Here is a 26040-nt window from a genome sequence, read left to right as displayed (position 1 = left end):
GCCCCAGTTTCCAGCTTCCTAATGTGTACCCTGTAGCAGCAGGTGATGGCACAATTAGTTAGGTTTTTGTCATCTACACTGGAGATGTAGATTGAGTTCCCATCTCCTAGTTTTGACCTGGCCTAGTCCTGGCTGTTGCCAGCTGTTGCAGGCATTTGCAGAGCGAATCAGATGATGGGAGATCTCTCTGTGTATCTCTCTCTCTGCCTTTCAAATAAATAAATGTTTACTCATTTATTTATTTGCCTTTCAAATAAATAAATGAGTAAACATTTATTTATTTGAAAGGGGGAGACACAGAGAGCTCCTACTGCTAGAATGCCCACAATGGCCCTAATGAAGGGGACAAGGCAGGGAGTTCAGAACTCAATTCAGGTCTTCCACATGGGTGGCAGAAACTCAGTTCTTTGAGCCCTTACCATTGTCTCCCAGGGTTTGCATTAGTAGGTAGCTGGAGTCAGGGGCTGGTATCGAGCACTCTTATGTGTGACACAGGTGTCTTAACCATTAAGTGATCAATGCAGAATTTTTTTTTTCTGAGTTTTATTTTTAAAGTGTTTCAGGAAGTTTGATAAGCAATGACTCTAGATTTTAAACATTTCCTAGCTGAGAGATATAAGACAGGATAATATGTGTAAGTAAGGGAAAAGCCTTTGGCTTCTTGGGAAAACATGGTGTATTTCTCAAAACTTAAATGATAGCATACCATCAAGAATAGCAAATTTATGTTACTTTGTTATCTTATTTACTCCTAGCAAAAGCTCAGAATTCATTTTATTCCTGCCTCTTTTAGAATAATACTTTTCATAATGCAAATAATTCTAAGTTAAATGGGAAATGAAATTGTCATAGTGTCTGTAACATGACTAAGTCAGAAAGAGATATGGTACTACTTGATAAAACAAACATTTGCATTCCACTTGACAGTTTACAAAAGTCTTTACTCACTTACACGATTTCATATGAGCCTTTCAATAACTTCTGGAAGAATGTAGGATAGATTACAACCCCAGTTTTGTATATAAGGACATACATAATAGCTTCCATTCTAAGCCATGGTGATAGCATGTACTAATGGTTTTGAAATTAAGGTGTCACTTTTTTTTTTTTAGTAATTAGTAGTTGAAATGAAACTATTTAAGAGATACTATGATTGACATGAACTTTTTATCAACAAGCTTTATAATGTTTCTTATACAGAAATACATCAAATTTGATTTAAAATTGTAAGGCATTGTCATAAATGCTGTCAATTATTTGATTTAATTAATGATATAGTTCTTGCCTTCTTATCCGGCCCCCTTACCCCCCACCCCCCCGTACATGACTTTTATTATTTACATAAGTTCTTGCCTTTAAAGAACTTACATTCCATTAGGAATGAGAAAAACCTTGTATCATAAAATTTTATATAGAATATGTGCACATCTTAGCCCCTTTATGTGAAAGCTTCAGAAAGTGGTACTACAGTTTGAAGAGGAGAGAGTAGCTAAAATTCAGGGGGAAGAAAAAAATGAGCATTTGTGTTTTCTTTAAAATTTCTAATTGTTTATATATCCTCAAAACTGAAGAAGTAGCATAACCATTATTGCCCCTGCTGGTATAATAGATTGTGGTACTGTATGTGCTGATGATGTTTTCATTGTTCTTATCCCTGAGGAACAGGACAAAGGCTTTAGACTAATTCACAGTGGGGGAAAAAAGTAGAAGTCTCAGCAGGTCTTTACTTTGTGGTTGGTTCTGCTATAAAGGAAACCTCAGCTTACATGCTACATTTGCAGCTTACGAAAGGGAGGATCAATATCAATTATTTCTAGCAGAATATTCTTTTCATAATGTTTAATTGTGCCTTTTTCAAGATTTTTGTTTGTAACTGATGGCAGTATTTAAATAGAGATTTTAACCCTGCAGCCATTGTTTTTCTAAAATATAATTAAAATCTGTTTATGGATTTTTCCACATCTTAAAGTGCTTGATGTTCATAATTAAATTAATATATACTTAATATTGTTTTTAGGACAGGTTTTTGTTTTCCAGATAAAACCATTATAATTTATACTTTTGTTACTTTTAGAGGAAGAACGAAAGGAACTCCTTTGTCATACCTTATGTGACATTTTAGAAAGTGCTTGTTGTGACAACTCTGGATCATACTGCTTGGTTTCATGGTTAAGAGGAAAGACAACCGAAGAAACTGCTGGTATTTCTGGGAGTCTTGCAGAGTCTAGTTGCCAAGTGGAACATTCTTGTAAGATACATTTTGATTTCCTGAAATAATTTCTTCTACCTTTATTTTAATAAAACTGGAAAATTTTAAAGAAAATATTTTAAATTTTGCAAAATCATTTTTCTAGCTTAAACATAATTCATGAACTTTGATATTTTTTCGGTTATTTTATTTACTAGAAGATATAATTTTGTAAAAAAAAAATAAATAAACTTTTTTAAAAGTTACAGTGAACTTCTCCCTGCTAACAATTTCTTTTGAGCTTTAGAACTCTAATTTAGGAAGTTTACAGAATATACAAGTGGTCTTCAAAAAGTGCACGGAAAATGTGTACTTTGAAAAAGCCATGCATGAATTTTAAAAATTTTGTGCACCAAAATAAACTCTCTTCAATCTCTTTTTTCCATGAACTTCTTGAATTACCTTTGTATGTCTGTGAATCATAGTTTCAGATGCCTTGTTAGAAAGGTAGGGATTTTTTGGCTTCAGAAATTTTCTTAAATATCTGTAGTTGCTTCTTAGAGAAATGATGGATATCATTTTGTCTATTGCATGCAGTTTGTCTCCTTCTTGAATTTTTTTGGACATTGTTGTATGTATAGATTATTTTAAGAGAGTTTTAATTAGGCCTTAAGTTTTTCATATCGTTACTGAAGATTTTTCTCCTTAAATAACAGCTACTGTCATTACTCATAAAAATTATACCCATTTATTCTGTGGTCTTTAACTTTTGAAAGTCTGATGTAGTTGACCTAAAAATCTGATAGAGTGAACATTAAAATGGAGAATTCTGGTGGAACGAAAGCTAGAAAAAAGAACTGCTTTTTTGGGTTGCTTTTCAGGAATAATATTGCTAGTAGGTAATTTTTGATAATTGGTAGTCCCAAATACTTATATTAAATAAGTGAGTTTTTCTTTGTTTTCAAAGAGATTAGACACCTGATTTATAAAAGTGAATTTTCTATCACTGTAAGAAACACCTTGCTTTCCATATAAGATTATCTATAAAGCGCTTTTGCCTGCTTGGGCTGAAATGTCCCTGTGTTGTCAGTGTCTTCTCTTCTTTACCTTTGCAAATTAAAATGCCTGCAGTGTGGCGAATTCTAATAGTAGTACATTTGCAAGGAATAATTTTAAAAATTTAAATAATATGTTTCCGTTTCATGTCTTTCAAACATAGCCTTTTACAAAGAATATAACATTTTTCCAGAATGGATAATGACAAAGACAACAAATGGAAAATATTTACAAGGATGATAATCTAAAATATCATTTAAATTTGCTTTAAAAATACTTTCCAGGTTTTCCTGGTTACATGTAAACATGTTTAATAGTTCCATTTACAGTATTAAAATTTTGAGGTAATGGTTTGTTTAAAAGGTCTTTTCAAGAATATGTGCTTAAAGACAACCTATTTATTAGTATTTGGAAATCTAATGAGTTTTTTATATTTTATCATTAGTAACGTCATGGTAAATGGTGTCCTTACTATCAAATATGCTGGTGCATTTCTCTAGTGGTAGGTTAGATTGTCCTATGTTAAATAGTCTTTGAATGTGTTATGTTTTAACTTAAATAACTAATTCAGATGGGCATATTATCTTGAATTCCCCTCTAAAAATTATGGTTTAATAATTTTCCAGTTTACTTTGTGCCTCATTTTAAAAATTGATATGAAATAAAACCATATTAAGTCTGTTTTAAATATACATTTGAAGAATTTTTATTACTGAAAAATTTGAGAATTTACCTTAGATATTGACAAACTGAACTTAAGTTAAAATTCTTATTCCATGTAACAATCTGTTCTTACTTCCTCTTTCTTTTATTCCCAGCTGTGTTCTATTTCTTGTGTTTTATTTTCCACCATTCCTGCCTGCTAAGCTTTTTATTTTGCTTGCCTCTCTTCTCTAAATTAATACCTTTATGTCTACTTTTGTAGTATACTTAGTGTAAAATTATTGGAATAATCAAGCACTGCAGAACAGTTAGCACAGTTGGTTTTTATTTTATCCTGAAATTTATGTGTGAAGTGTTTTCCCCTCTCATTACATTATGTTCTGTTAAAACATTAATTTCATTGGCTTGTGTGGTGTGTATAGTTTTGGCTTGTTGGTAATGCACAGTTGTTCGCAGTAGTGAGTACTCAGGTTCAATTTCAGTTTGTTTCCCACATAAACCAAAAAATTTTTGAAAGATTTTTAGAAGTGGTTTGAAAATTAAAACTAGGCTTTGAAAACCTAATATTATGTAACATTTTTAATTGTAAATACAACTTTGAAACTTTGAATTCATAATCAGCTTTCTTAACTCACTGGTGATAATTTATATTTGGAAGTACTAAGTATAAAATATATGTGAAATTGTTCATGGTGTTAAGTTAAAGTATTTTGAGGTTATCTTTAAGACTTTATCTTCCTGGAGCCAAGAATACCTGGGTTCAAATCTCAGGTCTTTGTTTCTTGCTGTGTGCCCTTGAGAGGATTCTTCTCTGTGCCTCAAGTTCTTCTGTAAAATGGAGATAAAAAGGTTTAATGAGGATTAAAAGGAGTCAGACCTGTAAAACAGAAAAAAGGCCTGGCCCAATAAAGGTACCAGTAAACATTGCCTTTGATTAAAATGCTTCCTTTGATTTTTGTGAATTTATGTTTGTACTGTATTAGTAAACCATCAAGTTACTGAAAACTTCTCAACAGTTAAAAGAATAAATGAGGAAACAAACTTAAAGCTATTGTTGAACCTGTGTAGTTTCAAAGTGCTATGCCTTTTTATATACATTTTTTAAAATAATGAAGCATTACTTCTAAAGATTTTATATTATAAAGGAGGAAGAATAAGCTATCATGAATTCATTTTAAAGCTATACATTTAAAGATTATTTAATAAAAGTGCGAGACACATTGATATGTGAAGCACTGATTGTCAGTAATTTCACCTGTTTTATAAATCGTCCTAGGATAACTGAATTGAAAAGAAATGTTTGATATTTAATCATCCCTCTACATTCTCAGTATTATATCTGTTTTTTAGTTATAATTGTGGTAACTACGGTGTTGACGTATAAGTTTGTGTTATACTAAAGTTGAAAATAAACATGATTTTAAGGGAGTAAGGAAATAGGGACAGTTTTGATTGCTTGAAAGTATTTACAGCCTGCTGTGTGTATCTTGTGTCATTTATTTGCCATGTGTAGTGCTGAAAAGTGTCTTTTATGTATAGCTGCCTTGGCTGTCGAAGAGCTTGGCTTTGAGCGATTTCATGCATTAATTCAGTAAGTAACATTGGAACATTTAAAATACTTACCTTGTGCACACATTGCCATTTTAAGTCTCTTCATACTGTGGAAAGGTTCTTAGATTTATATAGTACTGCACTACTTAAACATGGATTGTAAACCCATTGCTTGAGGATTAATTTGCTTTTAAGTTAAAAAGAGTAACTTGTAAGTGTACATTTAAATTGTTTTGAATCCTAAATTAACTATCCAGATATGCTTTTTTAAAAACATTAAAAGTGTGTTCATTAATACAATGAAAAATCACTTTAACATATGTTTCTATGTTCTGAATGAATTTCTAGTGGAATAAATCAGTATTATTTCTTATTTGCCAAAATATGCTTTCCATAATTTTCTTTAAAAGTGCCCATATTTTCATTAGAACATTTAAACTTTATTACAAAATAAAAGGTAAGAATGATTGTGTTGATAAAAAATTATAGATGGTGTTTGGTTTATTGCAATTAACTTCTTTTACAGTCTGCAAATATATGCCTTCTCTTTAGCATTTAGATATGTTAATAATTTCCAGATTAAAAAACTAAAATTTTTTTGCTCTTAAAAACTTCTTAGAAGAGGGCTACTCTATTCTCTAAATAACGAAATAACTATATTATTGAAGAAGCTTTTGATGCTAGACAGTTCACAAAAGGGATGAAAGCAGTCCCTGTCAAGTAGGTGTTCTGTTTTAATGGTATAAAATGTATGTAGTGGTAGTGGTCAACAGTAGTTTTTGCCCTCAATAGCTAAATTTGTATTTGAAAATTTGAGACACTTAAAAAAATCTGTTCTGTGTAGGTTTTAATGTCTAAGACAATTAAATTTTTTCCCATTTTTGAATGTACTCAATTTCATGATGATACTAATACATAATTATTTTTTCCCCTCAGAAAAAGATCATTCAGGAGTTTATCAGAATTAAAAGATGCTGTCTTGGACCAATATTCAATGTGGGGAAACAAATTTGGAGTATTGCTTTTTCTGTATTCTGTGTTACTGACAAAGGTTTGTTTAAGAAGATATTTCTTCTGCCTCTAAGTTCAGTTTAGTACTTGTTTTTCCTGATATGATGAATAAGTTTATACTTGATGCTGTTTCTAAGTCTCATAATAAAAATTCTTGTGTTGGGGTAGGCATTTTGCCTAGTGGTTAAGACACCATTTGGGATACCTGCATCCCATCTCTAAGTACCTGGATTCAAGTCTTGCCTCTACTTTTTGTTCCAGTTTCTTGCTAATACACACCCTGGGAAGCAATAGGAGGTGGCTCAAGTAGTTACATTTCTGCCACCCACGTGGGAGACCTAGATTGATGGTCCAGTTTCTGGCCCAGCCCAGCCCTGACTGTTGTGGGCATTTGGGGAGGGAACCACTGACTGGAATATCTCTCTCTGTCTGTATGTGTCTGCCTTTCAAATAATTAAATAAATATTTTTAAGAGCCATGCTGTTAATAAGGAAATAGCTTCCTTTATCCTCTCATCCTCTCTATACACTTGTTATGTAACTTCCCCTCTCCCTTCCATCCTTCCTTCCTTTTTCCTTTCTCTCTCTCTCTTTCTCTTTCTTCTTGTGACTTCCTTTTTTCTCCCAGTTTCTTTCCTTAACTGTAAACTAAGCTATTCCTGTAAGACAAAGAGCAGAGTCTTGCCAGGTGCCTTTTCTATTTTTTTTAAAGATATATTTATTTCAAAGTAAGAATTACAGAGAGAGACAGATCTTCCATCCAGTGGTTCACTCACCAGATGGCTGCAGTGACCAAGGCTGAGCCAAGCCAAAGCCAGGGGCCAGGAGCTTCTTCCAGATCTCCCACGTGGGTGGCAGGGGCCCAAACATCTGAGCCATCTTCTTTTCTCAGGCCAGTAGTAGGGAGCTAAACTGGAAATGGAGCAACTACTCCACAATGCCAGCCCCTGCCTAACCATTTTCAAATTTCCACTTCTGTCTGTCTGGACTACAGTGGTCATCAGTAATATACTGATTATAAAATACTGTTCTAGAAAAAAATCTTATCTTCGCAGTGTCTAAAATTTGACCCCATAATGCTTGATCACCATTCTGTTTCCTGGATTATCTGATAAACCACTATGCTAGTTTTCTTTCTGTAATGTCTCAAGTTCCTTTTTCTTTTGCTTGGTTTTTTTTTTTTTTTTTTTTTTTTTTTTTTTGTAGTTTTTTTTTTTTAGTTTTTTTTTGTTTTAGATTTATTTGAAAATCAAGAGTTATACAGGGGTGGGGGGAGGGAGAGAGGGAGGTCTTCCATCTGCTGGCTCCCTTCCCATTTGGCCGCTTCCTCCAGGCCTCCCACATGGCTGCAGGGGCCCAAGGAATTGGGTCATCTTCCACTGCTTTCCCAGGCCATAGCAGAGAGCCGAATCAGAAGTGGAGCAGCCAGGACTTGAACCAGTGCCCATATGGGATGCTGGCACTGCGGGCAGTAGCTTCATCCATCACGCCACAGCGCCAGTCCCTCTTTTGCTTATTTTCTTTGATAGATTCACTTTGTTTTCTTTACCTGTTATCTCATAGTGTTTTGTCTCTCACTCCAAGTCTTTATATTCTAGAAATTTCATTCTGTCTTTACATGTTTTTTGTTCATTGATATTTCATTCTCTCAGCTTTTATATGTCTAATACTAATATATATTAATATGTCCTACACTTTTTCCCCAAATGCCAGTGTTATATGTTTAGCAGCCCTATTAGTTGAATATTCTACTCTGCTTACCACATCTAAATCAAACGTTTTTCATTTGATAAAGGCTTGCCTTTATATATATAGATATGATATAGAGCATTGCCTCTATATCAGAGATGTGCTTACAATACAAGATGGGTTTTAAAAATAATTTTATTCAATATTATTTTTAAAAAGATACTTACAAATAATTTTCCATTATGGCAGTGTTTTTGTCGTGTTTATTTTTTTTAGGTTCAGAGCATGGTGGGCAAATAGGGGGTGTGTGTAATTTTATTGATTGAAATCAAGGGGGCCGGCGCCACGGCTCACTAGGCTAATCCTCTGCCTTGCGGCGCTGGCACACCGGGTTCTAGTCCCAGTCCGGGCGCTGGATTCTGTCCCGGCTGCCCCTCTTCCAGTCCAGCTCTCTGCTGTGGCCAGGGAGTGCAGTGGAGGATGGCCCAAGTGCTTGCGCCCTGCACCCCATGGGAGACCAGGAGAAGCACCTGGCTCCTGCCATCAGATCTGCGCGGTGCACCGGCCACAGCGCGCCAGCCACGGCGGCCATTGGAGGGTGAACCAACGGCAAAGGAAGACCTTTCTCTCTGTCTCTCTCTCTCACTGTCCACTCTGCCTGTCAAAAAAAAAAAAAAAAAAAAGAAATCAAGGGACCATTTGATGTATATAGGGACTTGATGGATGTGCTAAAGTTTTCTTATATGAAAAAGAACCAGTGGTTGAGGTTAGGTAAATACAACAATAAATGACAGTTTTTCTTTGTCATTTTTCAGCACCTATGAGGTTAAAATAAATATCTAGATCTTAGGCATGTTCAGCGTTTATAGAGTTTTTTGGATTTGAATTCCTTTTGGAGAATAAAGAGGTATCAGGAAACTGGTTTAAAAAAATATGAAGCTTTCTGCTTTCCTAATTACGTTTTATTTTGTTAGTACATATTGAGTTACCAATTTTTTTTTCCCAAAGATTGATTGATTTATTTGAAAGGGAGAGTTGGAATAACTGACAGAAAACTAGAGATCAGTCTTCCAGTTGCTGATTCAATCCACAATGGCCAAATAGCCCATGCTGTTCCAGGCTGAAGCCAGGAGCCCAAATTTCCATCCATGTCTCCTATGTGAGTGGCAGGGCCCAAGCACCTGGGCCATCTGCTACTGCTTTTCCAGGTGCATTAACAGAGAGCTGGACTGGAAGTGGAACAGATAGGACTCATTTGGGATGCCAGCATAGCATGTGACGGCTTAACTTGCTGTGCCACAGTAGTGGTCTCCATGATACCAATAATTATAAGAAGCACAATCAGAACCAGACCTTCTATTTTCTTATATACCAGCTATAGCTTTTGTGTATGAATGTATTTTACAAGGCTCATTTAAAAATGAAATTAAAAGGTAGGTTTATTTTGGTACGCAAAAACTTTTGAAATAATGCAGTTTTTTCATAGTATGCATTTTCCAAGAAATTGTTGGAGGCCCCCTATATGAATAGATTTCAAAATTTTTTGCATCAAAATAAACTTACTTTAATTTCATTTTCCACAAGCTTCTTAAATTACTATCATATGTCTAATTGAATCTAAAGATAACTGAATATTAACTGCTCTATTAAGCTCTTTTCTCCTGTTGTTGTACCCAAGTAATTACCATTAGATCTATTACTAAGCAGTCCATTTGTGTTCTTTATATAGATCTCATGAGAGAAAAACTAAAAACATATTTTTGGGGGAATTAATTTATATATGAACTGGTCAGTTTTTAAAAGCTACCATAATTTTTATTCCTAAAATAAGCTAATGAATTCTTGGTTTCTTTAGGGTATTGAAAACATAAAAAATGAAATTGAAGATGCAAGTGAACCTTTAATAGATCCTGTATATGGACATGGCAGGTAATTAACTGAAGTCTGTTACTTCTTATGTGGGCTTTAGTTTTTAGGAACTTAAGATAAAATGTGACTGAATCAGATAATTTTGCTTGTCAGTGCTGTTGCACTCTTAGCTTTATGTATGAAATGCTAACTTCTAAATTTAGATTTTTGAGTATATTGCATTTGTTGGCAAATATTTTAAGATAACAGTGGTAAGGTATTTTAGCATCTGCCTTAGTATTCTGCTTAAAAAGTTTTTTGAAAGATGAAATTAACTCATTTTGAATTATAAATAAGTATATCTTTATCTATTTGTAAAGACTGTACTGCTTACGAGAAAATAAATTCCCCCTTTCCTCTGGATCTGCCCTTCTGAAGCTTTTTATAGCTATGTTTTACTAAAAATCAAAGAAAGAGTGATAATTAATGCTCTGTATTATATGGATCTTCTTTTTAGACCTTTCTGCTTGAAAGATTAAAACTCCTATATGTTACATCAAAGACAAAACATTATTAATAATTATGTATACATTTTAAAGACGCTTTATAAATGTTAAAGTATTCTATGTAATGTTTCTTAATCTATTTAAATACAGTATCTTGAGTACACTTGTTAAATTTATACAAATACATGGAGCAATAGATATCATTCTGATGATACATTTGGTGATACATTTAGCAAAGACTTATACATACACTGGAAGATGTCAGATTTTCCCTTTGTTTTCTAAAAAACATAATTTAATGTAAAAAAAATCATTACTTTATCCTTATAACAATTAGTTGATCTGAAAGCTACTTTTATTCATATTTTAAGTGGTTTTTAATTTTTATTGATAGTCAAAGTTTGATTAACCTCCTACTGACGGGACATGCTGTTTCTAATGTATGGGATGGTGATAGAGAATGCTCAGGAATGAGTAAGTATATTCTTTATCTCTTTTATGATTAATGTTTCAGTAGAATATAGTTGATTGTTAGTCATCTAGTAAATGGTTGTATATTTCTTGGATATTGAAATAAGCACTTTAAAATAGAAGAATTCTGTACAGTTTCCAAAATACCATAACACTAAGATGTAGTTTGTGGAGCCAGACAGTCTTGGATTCAAATCCCAAGTGTATGACTTCAGTCAAGTTACTTAATTTCTCAAGCCTGTCATTTTCTCTAGGATAAAATGGAGATTGTAGGTCTGTCTTCTTTAGAAAAAGTAATAAATTGGCGTCTTACTATATATAAACATAGTATATATTAATCCAGGGATTGTATTGCATTCTTTGCTTAAAATTGAGAATTATTAGGGTATTGTTTATTTGAAATCATTGCTTTGAGAGTTTAGTGGCTTTTACTTCTGTTACATTTTTTTTATTCAGGCAGAGTGGACAGTGAGAGAGAGAGACAGAGAGAAAGGTCTTCCTTTGCCGTTGGTTCACCCTCCAATGGCCACTGCGGCCGGCGCGTTGCGGCCGCCATACTGATCCGATGGCAGGAGCCAGGTGCTTCTCCTGGTCTCCCATGGGGTGCAGGGCCCAAGCACTTGGGCCATCCTCCACTGCACTCCCTGGCCACAGCAGAGAGCTGGCCTGGAAGAGGGGCAACCAGGACAGAATCCGGCGCCCGGACCGGGACTAGAACCCGGTGTGCCAGCGCCGCAAGGCGGAGGATTAGCCTAGTGAGCCACAGCGCTGGCCTACTTCTGTTACTTTTAAAAGTGCGTAATTTCCTTAAAAATTCTGAGAAATTTAATATTGTCTGGGACTTTTTAACTATCAACCCTTCCACCACAACTTCCCCTTCTGGTCTCAGTTATTTCCTTTTTCTAGCCAGGGACATTGATGTGAAACACATTTTGGCCAATCCATTCAGTTAACTGAAGCTGGCACGTGTTAACTCTAAATAAAATTCCCTTCAGTTTATATGTCAGTCTAAAGTCATTCATTTAATATTCATTGAACTTCTATTGGATGTGTGATATAGGACATAGCTCACAGGCAAATTTATTCTTTGTTTTTTTTTCCAAATGATAATTAGATAAAACTGTAAATAAATGATAGATCAAATAAGCTTAAGTAATTCTTGATGGTAAATTTTAATTTTTCTCAAATTCAAGCTATGTAATAGAAACATGAAAAGCTATAAAATTAAGGGAAAAATTTAGTAACTTAATGGAAATCAAAAAGGATCATAGCTCAGTTCAAATCTGCATTTTGTTTAATAAGAAATTCAAGAACTGACTTTATTCCTTGTGTTAGGTAACATATGCAATATTATTCACTTACTGGTATGGTTAGAGTGAGAACCTAGTTTCTGGTAAATGGCAAAACCTAGTGACATTTATGGACTAAAAACTATGCACATTTTCTTGCTCTGTTTTGTTGCTGAGCTCATCCTTTTCTTGAACCCTCAATCTGATTGATAACAGAAAGCATTTAATCCTGCCAGTTAGTGGTATCGTAGTTGCTTCTGAGTAATAGGCAGGATTTTTGGTCTCCCCTTTTCACTGCTCCCCCTTTCTCTCTCCTGGTGGTTTCTGGAGCCTGAGGTATCTTTATCATCTCAGATGGTTAGAAAGGAATATCTCGCTGAACTTTGGTTGAAATGTCTAATCCCTTGCTCATTCTCGTGTGCTAAGGTATAACATTTTCTACCTGGTCTTTTGTGTATTACTGTGGCATTTGCTGCTACTGTCATGGTCCATCTTTCTACATATTCTCTAGGTTCTCTCAAACACTACTTACTGTCAAACCAGAATACTCCTCTTCCTAGGCTTTTCCTCACCCAGCTTCCCATAGGCTTTTAGGCCCTTCTTGAATATTGCCCTTACAGGCTATCATCTGCTGTGGATATATTTCTTAAAGATACTTTAAAAATCACAACTAAGCAATGACTTTGGGCTAATACCTTGGAAAATAAAAAGAAATAGGGTATATTTCTTGTATTTTTCCCTTCAATCATTAGGGATGTTGACTTGAAGTTCAGTCTTTTTTCAATCACCAGTCTTAAAAATCTTTACACTCATCCACCATTTATTAGACTTATTTCCTGTTGTATAACAGAAGTATATAGTATGGAAAGGAAAGTTATAATTAAAGATTTACTAGTTTGGGCCTGGCAAAGTGGCCCAGCAAGTTAAACTGCTTGCTTTGACTGAGGTCCTTTTCACTATTAATTTTCTTTCTTTTGATTCCCAAGGAATCATCCCAGCTTATAAACACTGGGGATCCTTTCCATCGCAGACCCCAGCCCCTGTGATTAGGTGGAAAGACCCCCTGACAGGAGAATGGAAGGGGCCACACCTTCTGCTAACCAAGGGCCGAGGATAGTCTTGTGTCTTTCCAGAGAATGTGGAACAGCCCATTTGGGTACCAGCCAGAAACATCAAGCCTGCAACTGACAGCCAACCAGAACCAGCTGAACAAGACTGAGAGTCTGCCTTGTTAGCAGACGCACCTGCCCTATCATCCTACCCTGAGAAACTGCCCATAGCCACATCCGTTACTGTTTTATACCCCACTATCTCTGGTCAGCCACTCAAATGGCCCACAGCCTGTGTGCAGTCATGCCATTCCTGATTACCATTGTTCCTCATTCCTACCCCTATCTGAGCAAGCACTCCTGTGGTCTCCCATTTTGAGGGCTGGTTAGTCAACGACGGGTAAGATCCCCTGGGGACAACCTAAGACAGGCACAGCTGCACATGGAGACCACATGGAAACGGGGTCAACAATGGTATGGCCAAGGATCATGCCTCCCGTTGCTCAAATAGAAATGAAAAGGGGGAAGTATGGTGGAATGAAAAGGCCATGCCAAGATGGCCACTGGCAAGCTAGCATCAGTTTCTCGGGAATGGGTTCGGAAACCCCCTGGGAAACCACCTGGCAACAGAGCCTGCCTGGCAACAGGCTGTGATTGGATGGCTTTGGAAACTGCCTGGCAATAGGCTGTAATTGGTTAGGGCTAAGACCACCTCTTGACCAGATTGGCTGCCTTGGCTATTTAAGCTGCTGTACCAACTGAAATAAACAAGTCTGCGGGCTGCTCACCTCTGGCCCGCTTTCACCTAACTCCTGGGATCTGTGTGCTGACTCCGTGCCTCTTGTCCCCACCACGCTCCTGCTCTCAGAACAAATCCACAGCAACATAGGCCCACTTTTCACGGAAAAGTGTAACACTCCTAGTTTAGGGAAACATGAACATGTACAGAAATAACTATGATGCGAGGTATAATGGAGAATTTGAAATAAAATATCATTCATCCAGAAGAAGGTGAAAACTTTTCTTTTCATATTTCTGTTGGAGTTATCAGACAAGTAGAAGTTAACATTTTAATAGAACTAAATGGGATAAGGACGAGAACTTTTTGAGGAAAGTACGGGTTGTATTTGAAACAGGGAGGTAGGGCATTTTTTTAAAAAATATTTATTTCTTTGAAAGGCAGAGTTGCCCACAGACAGAGATAGAGAAAAGTCTTCCATCCACTGGTTCACTCCTCAACTGGCCACAATGCTGGAGCTGCGTCAATCCGAAGCCAGGAGCTTATTCCCGGTCTCTCACACGGGTGCAGGGGCCCAAGGACTTGGGCCATCTTCTACTGCTTTCCCATTTCACAGCAGAAAGCTGGATCACAAGTGGAGTAGCTGGGACTTGAACCAGTGCCCATATGGGATACCAATATTGCAGGTGGCGGCTTTACCCACTATGCTACAGCGCTGGCCCTGTAAATGAACATTTGTTCATTGGTATACATAGATTTTTTGTCTTAAGAGTTGGCAGTCACCTAAATAGTAGACCAGGGAAAAGCTGCCATTAATAGAGGAGACACTAAGTGGAATCCAGGGTACAGTGAACTTGGGAAGATGCATAATCCTAAAACAGAAAAGAATAATGTGCTGAGGAAGGAGCAAGGCATTTTGAAGTATAAGATTTAAATTGAGAAAACTCTCAAGATTTTTTCCTTTTAAAGATTTATTTATTTGAAAGGAAGAGTTACAGAGAGAGGGAGAGACACAGAAGTCTTTGATCTGCTGGTTCATTCCCCAAATGGCTGCAACAGCTGGAGCTGGGCTGATCGAAAGCCAGAAACCAGAACCTTCTTAAGGGTCTCCCACATGGGTGCAGGGGCCCAAGCAGTTGCACCGTCTTCCACTGCTTTTCCAGGCTATCAACAGAGAGCTGGATTGGAAGAGGAGCAGCTGGGATGCAAACTGGTGCCCATATGGATGCCAGCGCTGCAGAAGCCTACTATGCCACAGTGCTGGCCCTCGAGATTTTTGAAGTCTGTTGTGATTAAGTAGACAGAGGTTAGAGAAAGGATTTGAATCAACTAATTTAAGAAAGAAGAAAGGGATTATGAAAAAAAGTACTGTGTGCAATTGTCAGAATTTAGATGAGGTCAAGTACGATTAATGTAGAATGAATCCAACCAAAAAAGCTTATAGATTTTTTTTTAAATCTGTTCATTTACTTATTTATTTGAAAAGCAGAGTGACAGAAAAAGAGGGAGAGACAGAAAGAATCTTGCCTCTGCTGGCTCACTCCACAAATGGCTGCAACTGGTGGGGTTGGGATTGGCCAAAACCACGAGCCAGGAATTACATTCAGATCTCCCACATGGGTGGCAGTGTCCTAGTAACTGGACTGTTACTTCCTGCCTCCCAGGCGCATTAACAGGTAGCTGAATTGGAAGCAGAGTAGCCGGGACTCAAACCAGTCCTCCGTTATGGGATCCTGGTGTGTCAGGAGGCAGCTTAACTTGCTGTACCACCATGCTGGCTCTTAGTGTTTCCTTGTAATTTTTTTGTGAGTTTTTTGGTTTGGCTCTTTAATCTTTTGAATTATTTATTTATGGATTGTATGAGGTAAAGATCTACCTTTCTACTGTGTTTCGAAGAATTTTCCTTATGTCCTAATACTAGTCACTTCTCCACAGATATGAAATACCTCATTTATCAAAAAACATTTTCCCATAATTACGAGTCATTTTTCCAGCTCTTTATTCCATTGATTTTTGAGTTGTTATGCCAAAACTACATTTTGATTTTATTGTCATATATTTCTTGATACTGTATTTTTTTTCAAATTTTTATAGTCCTTTCTATATTATCTTTCAATTGAACTTTTTTCATGGCTTTATAAGTTCCAGTGTTCAGAAATATGTGAGGATTTGGATTCAGGTTAAATTTGTAGATTATTTTGAAGAAATTATCTTTACAACATTCTTTCTATATATTGTTTTGAATGTGCTTTAGTAAAAATTAGTGTTTATCATGTATATCATATAAATTCTGGATCTATTTACTTTATTCTGCTGTAGCTAATAAAACTAACTCTCCCTTCTGCAGGAGACTAGAAATAAACTTAAAAAGAACTAATTGCCCTAAGTATATTCTTGCTCACTCTCTATCTTTCCCAGGGGCTAGTGTGGTAATTTTAAACTAAGTCAGGTGATGTTTCTTTCTTGCTTAAAATCATTTGTTGGTTGGATTCCCCATGTACTTAAAATAAAATTTAAACTCCTTATCTAGGCTCTCAAATTCTTTTGTGGTCTATCCCCTGTCAACCTGCCATCTGTCTTCATTTTATACCTCTACAAGTATTCTGAATTGAAGTTTTCTTTGATTTTGTTTTTCTGTGGATCAACTTTTCTATGGTCATTTTTCTATCTTAAAGGAATTTCTCAGGATTTTTATATTCATTATTTTTGTATGTAAAGTATATTTATTATTTTGTATATTTGATATTTAATATTTTCTTCATTTCTTGGGATTAGAATAGAGATGTCAACTCTTATGATTCAGAAACAGAGATTATTTTTTTTTAAAAATTGAAATCAATATTGCAGACCATCAGTTGTAATTAATTCATAGTTGATGAACTCATGATACACAGGGAAAAAGAAGAATCTGATGAAGCAGAAGAGAAAGCATCTATGTCTGATTAATATCACTTTGTAAGTCATGTCAGTTGCCTCTGTCTCCTTTGGTGTACATTCCAGAGGAATCAGCTATTTCCTAAATGCAAGTTTTTTAGTAGCTGTAGAAATTATTTAAGAAAGTAATCCCATGTCTTCCCACGTTTCAAGTGTAAATGAGTTTTGTTAAGAGGTGAAATCATTTGCTGGTTGCTTATTTTTTGGATGCAGCCAGAAAATAGTGGGATATTAATTATGGGAGGCTTTGTCAGCTTAGCATTCCATAGCTGGGGGAAGGGGCAGTTGTTATAACCTGTGATGCAAAGCATACTAAAAGGCAGTTTGGAGTCAGTTGTGCAATTGATCTGTCTTGAACATTTTCAGTTACTTCTGTGTTGTTGTTTAGTAGAATTGTTTCCTAAAGAAAGTTACTCTTTGATTGTTGCCCTGTCAGAATTGTGTGCACTCTGTGACATCTTTGGTTGTGGTACTTGAGCTTTCCTAACAATTTTGCTAATGTGATATGAAAGACTGAAAATTTGTGTAGGTAGTGTACCTGATATTAAATCGTGGGTTAGTGGGACTTATGTTGCATTTTATCAACATTTAAAGATATCAGTACTTTATACTCTCAAGGAATTCTTTCCTCCAAATTTGAAGCTGGAAAGTAACTGGAATAAGTTGAAAAAAATCACAATATATGGCTTTTTAGATTTTCAATACAGAAGAATTATATACAAATTGAAATGTCTTTGTAGGGATTCTTAGTCCCAATAAAAGCTCAATTATGAGAGAAGAAAGAAAATCTAAACTTTTTTTTAAGGTTAATATTTTTTTGAAACCTTAATGTTAAATAATTAAAATGTTGTAATTAATTGGCTGTTATGCGTATTTGAAAAATACAGTATTTAATCAAAGTCAATATGAGAAAGTATTAAATGCTATTTTTCCAGAACGTTATTACTTAAAAAGATACATTCAATTAGCTGTTACCAGATTGCCTGATAAAATACAGGTGTACCTGTTAAATTTGAATTTCAGATAAAACAATCATTTTTTAGTATAAGTATATCCTGTATTAAATTTGGAATATATGATAACTTATACTGGAGAAAAAAAGTTTTTCTGAAACTTAAATTTAACTGAGCACCCTGTTTGTTTTTTAGTTTGTTAAATGTGACAACCCTAGCTGGATGCCACTCTAGCAAGTTGACTTCTTAGGAATAAAAGAGACAACCAGTAAGTAGGCTTACAAAGCTCCTCACTATCAAAAGTAGATTTGATGGCTCGAATTGTAGGTTCCTTTATCTATAAGAGAGATACCCAAGCTTATCTCAGTATTTTATGGCTTTTAATCTATTCTAACATTCTTGTAAAAAAAAAAAACTTTCATTTTTAACTACAGATTTTTTTACTTTATTTACTCAGATCCTATATACTGTCAACCTAGTTTCCTTTTTCAACCATAATGAATTCATTTTGCTTGAACAAAATTAAGCTACTTTTTTTTTCATGTTTGTGCTAGTTCTATGCCTGAAGACCCATATTGTATCTCTTCTATTATGTCTTCCCAGTCCTTCAGTACCCACTTCAGATGCTGTGTCTTCCAAGAGAACTTGTGATTCTCACAGTTACAGTGATCTATCCTACCTCTGAGCAGTTGACTTTCATGATACGTCCTACCTTGTCCTCTTACAGTTCACTGTTAATCTACCTTTGAGAGGATCTGGTCATCTGTGTTTTTATCTTGGTCTTTTCTGTGGTAGCTTTATTTTCCTGCATTATGCTTAATATTGTTCTTTTTTAATACTTGGCACTCAGGATGCATTTGTTAAATAACTGTAGTACAGTTACTTTGTTTCCATGTCAACATCAAATTTGAAAGGTCAGGAGAAACTTCTGTAGTCAATGGCGAGAGGAGGAAACTATAAAACAGCCATATATATATATACACACACATATATATATATAAATATACACACACATACACATTATATATATTATATATGTACACAATTGATATCATTGAATTAAGCAAGATGCTGGTGGATGGGGACTAATGAATGATCTTAAATGAAAGGTCAAGAAAACAAAGTAAATTATAAAATATAATAAGATAATCTAAAAACGGCAAATTCATAGAAGCAGAGAGTAGAGTGGTGGTTATGGGAGGCAGGGAAGGGGAGAATTGAGATGTTGGTCAAAAGGTACAAAATTTCTGTTAGAAGGAATAAATTCAACATCTATTGTAAATATGGTAAATATACTTAAAGACAAAGTACTGTATACTTGAAAATCACTTAGAAAGTAGATTTTGTGGGGCCGGTGCTGTGGCACAGTGGGTTAAAGCCCTGGCCTGAAGTGCCGGCATCCCATATGGGGGCCGGTTCTAGTCCCCACTGCTCCTCTTCCAACCTAGCTCTCTGCTATGGCCTGGGAAAGCAGTGGAAGATGCACCCACGTGGGAGACCCAGAAGAAGCTCCTGGCTTCGGATTGGCGCAGCTCTGGCTGTTGCGGCCATCTGGGAAGTGAGCCAGTGGATGGAAGACCTCTCTCTCTGTCTCTACCTCTTTCTGTAACTCTTGTCTTTCAAATAAATTAAAAAGAAAAATAGATTTTGTGTACCCACCACAAGCAATAAGTGTGTGAAGTAACACACGTTAATTAGCATATAGTTAGCCATTCTACAAAGTATGTAGATTTCAAATATCATGTTCTGCACTATAAAAATGTATAGCTTTCATTTGTGGATTAGAAAGATAAAAACAGGTATTATATTTAGGCCAAGGAATATAATCCTGTTTCTTTGGTGCTATCTAGTTATACATTAGTGTGGCATATTTGGAAACTTAGTCAAGAATTGGATGAGTCTTCATGGTTTGTTTCACTCTTCTGTAAGTTAAAAAGCAAATATTGAGAAATTAAATTTTTAAGATGATCATAAAATGATCATTATTTCCTGAAAATGTAAATAGACCTTGACACTTACTGAAAAAGGCTCATACAAATTCTGTAAATTATAATGTGAGACTATTGTATCCTCAGTGCATTATAACTCGCTATAAAAATATTCTTGATGCCATTTACCTTTCAAAGGAGAATAAAATGTTAAGTATATATTCTGTTTCTGGAAATGGATATAATACATTCTTAAAATGTTACTGTCCAAACTAGATGCCTAAGCATATAATTACTGTCCTATGTTTAGTTAAATGAGATAAATAGTCTGTTCTAGGCATTTGTTTAAAATGCCAAGGTAATAGATAATGTAGTATTTAATTGTAACACTAGGTGGTGGTAATTCATTTTAGAAATTAAATTGTGAAAATATTTCCCAACATTGTATTCTTAGAACATAAAAATGTTTAGTGCTTCTTACATTTCAGAAAGGAAGAAAAAGGCTTACAGAACTAACCCATTTCTATTTTATTTCCTTTGAATGCTCTTACCCAAAGTTCTCATTTTTTGGTGTCTTGCCCTAATTTATACTCTGAAAAATTACTGAGGTTCCCAAAGAGATTTACCTACATGCACTATAAGCAAACCATGACTAATAAGTTTCATGTTATAAATTCAGACTGAGAAATTTTTAAAATATGTAGTTTTTTAAAGATATGCAGTAATTTTTAATGTGACAATAATATGTCTGTTAGTTGTAAATATGCAAATACTTTAAAAAGTTAATGGAAAATGGAATTAGAGAAGTTTATTTTGGTGCTGAACAGTTTTGAAATCCATACATACAAGTAGTCTTCAAACAGCTCATGAAAAAAATGCATGTTCTAAAAAATTATGCAGGGATTTCAACATTTTTTGTACCAGAATTTAACTTTTAATTCCATTTTGCCATGAACCTTTTGAAGTACCCTTGCATTAACAATGTTGAATTTAAATAAAACTATTTTCCAAAACAAAAAATAGTAGAATGGCATTATAAAAGATTTGTGCAAATCTCCTTAATGTCTGGCTTACCAGTAGTACAAGTGTACAACTGAGTCTTCATATCTGCTTATGAATTCAATCTGTTGCTCTGTAACACATGTAACCTCTGTAAAACTCCACTGTATACTAGTGAGAATTAAGGCTAAACCCGACAATTATGAGTGATTAGAAAAATCATTTTGATCTCATGTATTCTGAAAGAGGGTCTTGTAAACCCAAGAGTGTTAAACCACAACCCTTTTGTGTCTGTAAGAAGCTGGCGATAAAATACAAATTGTGATTTGAATACCTTTTATTAATTTTGAACTTAAAAACCCAAAAAGATTAATCTAGATGTTGTTATAGTAAAATATTTACAACAAAGTAGGGGTTAATATCCCTACTATCTTATTTGATAAGAAAACATAATATCCGCATAGTAGAAACATGACTAGATTGTAAAAAGGAAGCAAAACTATATATACATTATGTTCACAGTGGAGATAATTTTTAACCAGAAAAAAATGTTTTTTAGAGATATGCATGGACCCAAATATATTGTTATAGTTCTACTCATCATAAGTTAGCTGAAAGCTGTAGTCCATAAAAGACATCATTATCATAGTTCTCTCTCTGTTATACAGTAATCTTTAAATCCTTTTATTCCGTATTCTTAGTTCTTTCTTATCCACATACATGATTTTGCTATGCTGATGATTCCCAGATCTCCATATCTAGTCCTGACTTTGCTGTCCTGTGTTCCTGAGCCTTACTTCCAGTTTATCCCCTTCTAGATAGAAGTACTAAAGGTGCCTCCAGCCCAGCTTGTCTAACTAAAACCAAACTCATGTTCTCTCTTCACTTGACTCCAGAACCTACTTCTTCCAGATTCTTTCTTTTACTTAATCAAAAAATATTTATCCGGTTTCCCAGGCCAGAAATGTTTAAAGAAGCCTTGACAAATCTTCATTCCTTCAATATGTGACTTTTCTCATTCTTTGCTATTTCCTCTGTTTTAATTCTGATCTCATCCTCTTTTTGGCCTGGAAAATTCATACATGTGCTTCAGGATTCAACTCAAATATTTCCACTTCTGTAGACCTTCCCTAACACTGTAAGCAGGTGCTCTTATACCACTGTGTGTGTGTGTGTGTGTGTGTTTATTTGGAAGAGTACATGTTTTTTCCATGTTTCCCTTTGAGACTTTATAAGACAGAGACCATTTTCTTTCCATCTTTGTTTCCCTAATATTCATTTCCCTGTATTCATTTACAGCGAAGAAGGATAGCATCAAATTTTCATGTTTTAAGTATTGTATTTGTTCCCAGTGACAAATTTTTCTACTTATTAGCATGTTCATTATGATTTTCAAAATCATAGTTAGTTCAAATTAACCATTTTGCAAGGATATTGAATATCATTTTCTTTATTTTGTTGCCAGTTATCTAGATTTCAGGGATGGTATTGTTCTATTTTAAAAGTAATCTTGAATATTAATTTTTCTAAATTTAATATACATCTGAAGTATCAGATTTATCCACCTTATCTAAAAGCATTTTAGAATAAGTAGTACTACATGAAGAATTGATGCGGCTTCTTAATGAATGTGTGGGAAATTTCAAAGTATAGTTTTGAGTTAAAGTTGTGGTATAGTAAGGGTCAAGCATTTGGTCTAGCAGTTGAGGTGCTACATCCCATGTAAGTGCCTAGGTTTTTTGCCCATCTCCAGCTCCTAATTGTGGCTTCCTGCTAATGCAGATCCTGGAGGCAACAGGGATGGCTCAAATGGTTGAGTCCTGCCACCTACAGGGGAAATCTGGATTGAGTTAACAGCTCTGGCTCCAGCTCACTGGCCATAGTGGGCATTCAGAGAGTGAACTGGCTGATGGGAACACATTCTAGTACTCTTTCTCTGAACCTGTCAAATAAATAAATAAATTTTTGAAGGGTCATGGAAAATGGAACTCAACGATGAGTATATTTTGATGCAAAAAATCTGGAATCTGTGCTTATGAGGGGTGTTCAAAAAGCTGGTGGAAAGCACATATTATGAGTAAACAATGTATATAGTTGAACATTTTTTTTTGCACCAAAGTAAGCTTATATTTTAATCTGATCCTTTTTCACAAGCTTTTGAAGTAACCTCATGAATATGCATGAAAGTACTTTTCATATTTATATATATATATACTAATACAATGCTATATTTTAATTTTTTACAGAACTTCTTGGTATACATGAACAAGCAGCTGTGGGATTCTTAACATTAATGGAAGCTTTAAGATACTGTAAGGTAAAAGTAATTTTTTTAAAAGATTTATTTATTTGAAAGGCAGAGAGAGGGAGAGGTCTTCCATCCGCTGGTCCCATCCCCAAATGGCTGCAACGGCCAGAGCTGAGCCAATGCAAAGCCAAGAGCCTGGAGCTTCTTCCTGGTCTCCCGCATAGGTGCAGGGGCCTAAGCATTTGGGCCATCTTCTACTGCTTTCCCAGGCCATAGCAGAGAGTTGGATCAGAAGTGGAGCAGCTGGGACTTGAACTGGTGTCCATATGGGATGCCAACACTATAGACCGGGGCTTTAACCCATTGAACCACAGCCCTCACCCCAAGGTAAAATGATTTTTAAGGTACTTTGGATATTTTTTATTTAACATGTCCACTGTTCTGGATTTTTTTTTGCTCCTTTTTTAGCTTACCACCATTACTACATAACCACTCTATTCACTTCCTTCCAGATTACTACCCTAAACAAATTTCTTAAGGATACCTGGTTCGTTGTACTGTTGCCTATGCCAAGTGTGTTGCTTTTTTGGGGGGTGGTGTTGGTTGGGTGAACCCAGTACAACACATAGAGACCTTGATTACTGAATATAAATATTATACTAAGGAAAAAGAAAGTAGTGTTTTTTTATGAATAAAGTATGCTTTACAAAAACAACTGGTAATATTTTATTAAGGCAACAAAAGAGAATTGACTAAAATACCTGAAATTTTATCTTTTAACTCTTCCATCTGAAAAATGATTTCACACTAAAACATTCCAAACATTTCACAACATCAACTTCTTTAGCACATGTGCTAGGGTTTGGAACTGCAATAAAACTCTTTTATTACCTCCCTGTACAATCTGAAATGACTACTGGGTAATACTAAAATATTAATGATTTGTACTTAACAAGATCTCATAATTTTGAATAAAGAAAGAAATTAGTCTAATTTTATTTTTCAGTTACAACAACACTCCTATGGCAGTGGTTCTGGTGGTGGTGATTGTTTTTAGCAATAATAACAATTTTTCTTTCTTATTTTTAGTCACAATAATAATGTCCTGTTCTTTCCTCCCCTCTACCTTGCTTTCTGCCTGCCTTCCTTTCCTTTCTCTTTTTCTTTTTATTCTTTTCCTTCCTTTGTTTCCTTTTTTTTTCTGATATCATTTCTCTTTCACAGCAACACTTGGACAAGAATGATATGAGTATGATAAACAAATAGGATTCATCCTGATCTTACTTATTAATAGTGATGATATTGTTAAACTCTAGCAGCCCTTTTGTTTTCATTGACTTTAATAATACAAGCTAAAGCTGTCTGAGAGCCTGGCAACCAGAGCATCAAACTGTGTTCCTTAACCTCAACACACACACACACACACACACAGTCCTAAAAGTAAATGTATATGTATGTATGTGTACCTGAACCTGGGTCAAGTGTTTCGAAGAAGGGTATGGTGTGCAGATTTTATGATTCAAAACATTGGCCACGTCACTAGTAAGAACCTAATGAACTGGATCCTTTCAGTTTCATTACTCCATGCTGTGTCCCAGCCTTGCTGGTGTTCTTTCATTTTACCAAACATGCCCAGCACCTTCCTGCCCAGTAGGCTTTCAGTTTGCTGTACCCCTACTTTTTGCATAGATACCTTTCTCTTCCCTTCACGTCGTACTTCAGATTGTGCCTCAAAGAGTCTTCCTTGACCATACCCTCAGTTACCCATTTTTATAGTATTTCATATGAATAGTTATTCTGTAATAATCCTTTTTGTTTACTTTTTTTATTTTTAGTCTTTCAAATTTGTTTTTCTTTTGTCTTCCCTAATGGAAAATAGAATCTTGGAAGACAGGAATGTTGTCTTGCTGGGTACATATTAAGTACACAGTAAATAGTTGTTAAATGAATGAACAGATAATTGTACCACAACTATAATAAAGTTCTCCAAATATGTGCATTTTTAGAACAGGAAAATGTTTTTTCCCTCAAGATCATGGTGGGAAATCAATAGCTGTTGTACATTATTCTCTTTATCTATTGAATGTTCTAGCATTTTACTGTAAGATTTAAAGATTCTTTTAATGATGCAATTCAATACCCTGATACTGGGATAAATGAAAGACAGAATTCATTCCTTACAGCTTCAAATGAGAGGGGGCTGCCAGGTAGGGCCACACAGTTGACTAACAACAAGCTATAGGGTTAACTAGTTTTCCTGGGTTCCCTATGGATTGGCTAATTTGAATAATTTTCATGGGCTTTGGCCATAGGGGCTGTCTAGACTATAGAGTGATTAGGATGATAGTCTGTGAAAAACCTATCAGGAAAGTGGATGGGGCATGAACTTATTTAATCAGCTATTTTTTTTAAAGATTTATTTATTTATTTGAAAGGCAGAGTTAGAGAGGGTGAGACAGAGAAAGGTCTTCCATCCACTTGTTCATTCCCAAATAGGCTGAAATGGCCCCGGCTAGGCCAGCCCAAAGCCAGGAGCCAGAAGCTTCTTCTGTGTCTCCCATGTTGGGTTCAGGGCCCAAAGACTTTGGCCATCTTCCCCTGCTTTCCCAGATGCTTTAACAGGGAGCTGGATTAGAAGTGGAGCAGCCATGACATGAACTGGTGCTCATTAAGGGATGCTGGCATCTCAGGCAGTGACTTAACCTGCTATGCCACAATGCCGGCCCCTCAGCTATCTTTTTTTAAGGAGATTGGACTCTAGCCAAGGCCTCCAAAATGAGTTAAGATGGCATTTTTAAAAAGAAATATTACTCTCTGGGTTTTATCTATACATAATTTTTTTTAAATCTGGATAATTCCTTTTTTACTGTATTCTAAAGAGAAATAGCATTAAGGAAATAATTGTGGTTGTGTGAATTG

The 26040-nt window shown here is 35.3% G+C and overlaps 1 protein-coding gene across 8 annotated transcripts in view; it reads left to right on the top strand.

Annotated features, from left to right (window-relative positions):
• The window catches only part of MINDY3 (MINDY lysine 48 deubiquitinase 3), an 89497-nt gene that overhangs the window by 19625 nt on the left and 43832 nt on the right, over positions 1 to 26040 (top strand). For 4 of the 8 annotated variants that reach the window (XM_051821431.2, XM_002717426.5, XM_070055450.1 and 1 more), the window contains 6 exons: positions 2075 to 2248; positions 5447 to 5498; positions 6395 to 6509; positions 10013 to 10086; positions 10906 to 10985; positions 23120 to 23190. In XM_051821431.2, the coding sequence (XP_051677391.1) occupies positions 2075 to 2248; positions 5447 to 5498; positions 6395 to 6509; positions 10013 to 10086; positions 10906 to 10985; positions 23120 to 23190 (566 nt within the window). Of the gene's footprint in view, positions 1 to 2074; positions 2249 to 4678; positions 4819 to 5446; positions 5499 to 6394; positions 6510 to 10012; positions 10087 to 10905; positions 10986 to 23119; positions 23191 to 26040 lie in introns of those variants that run through there. The other 4 variants (XM_070055448.1, XM_070055451.1, XM_070055452.1 and 1 more) reach the window with 2 other exon arrangements.

This window comes from Oryctolagus cuniculus, chromosome 13, assembly GCF_964237555.1.
Source record: "Oryctolagus cuniculus chromosome 13, mOryCun1.1, whole genome shotgun sequence".
Classification (NCBI taxonomy): Eukaryota; Metazoa; Chordata; class Mammalia; order Lagomorpha; family Leporidae; genus Oryctolagus; species Oryctolagus cuniculus.
Note: the sequence above shows the minus strand (reverse complement) of the source record. Positions and strands in the feature narration are given on the sequence as shown.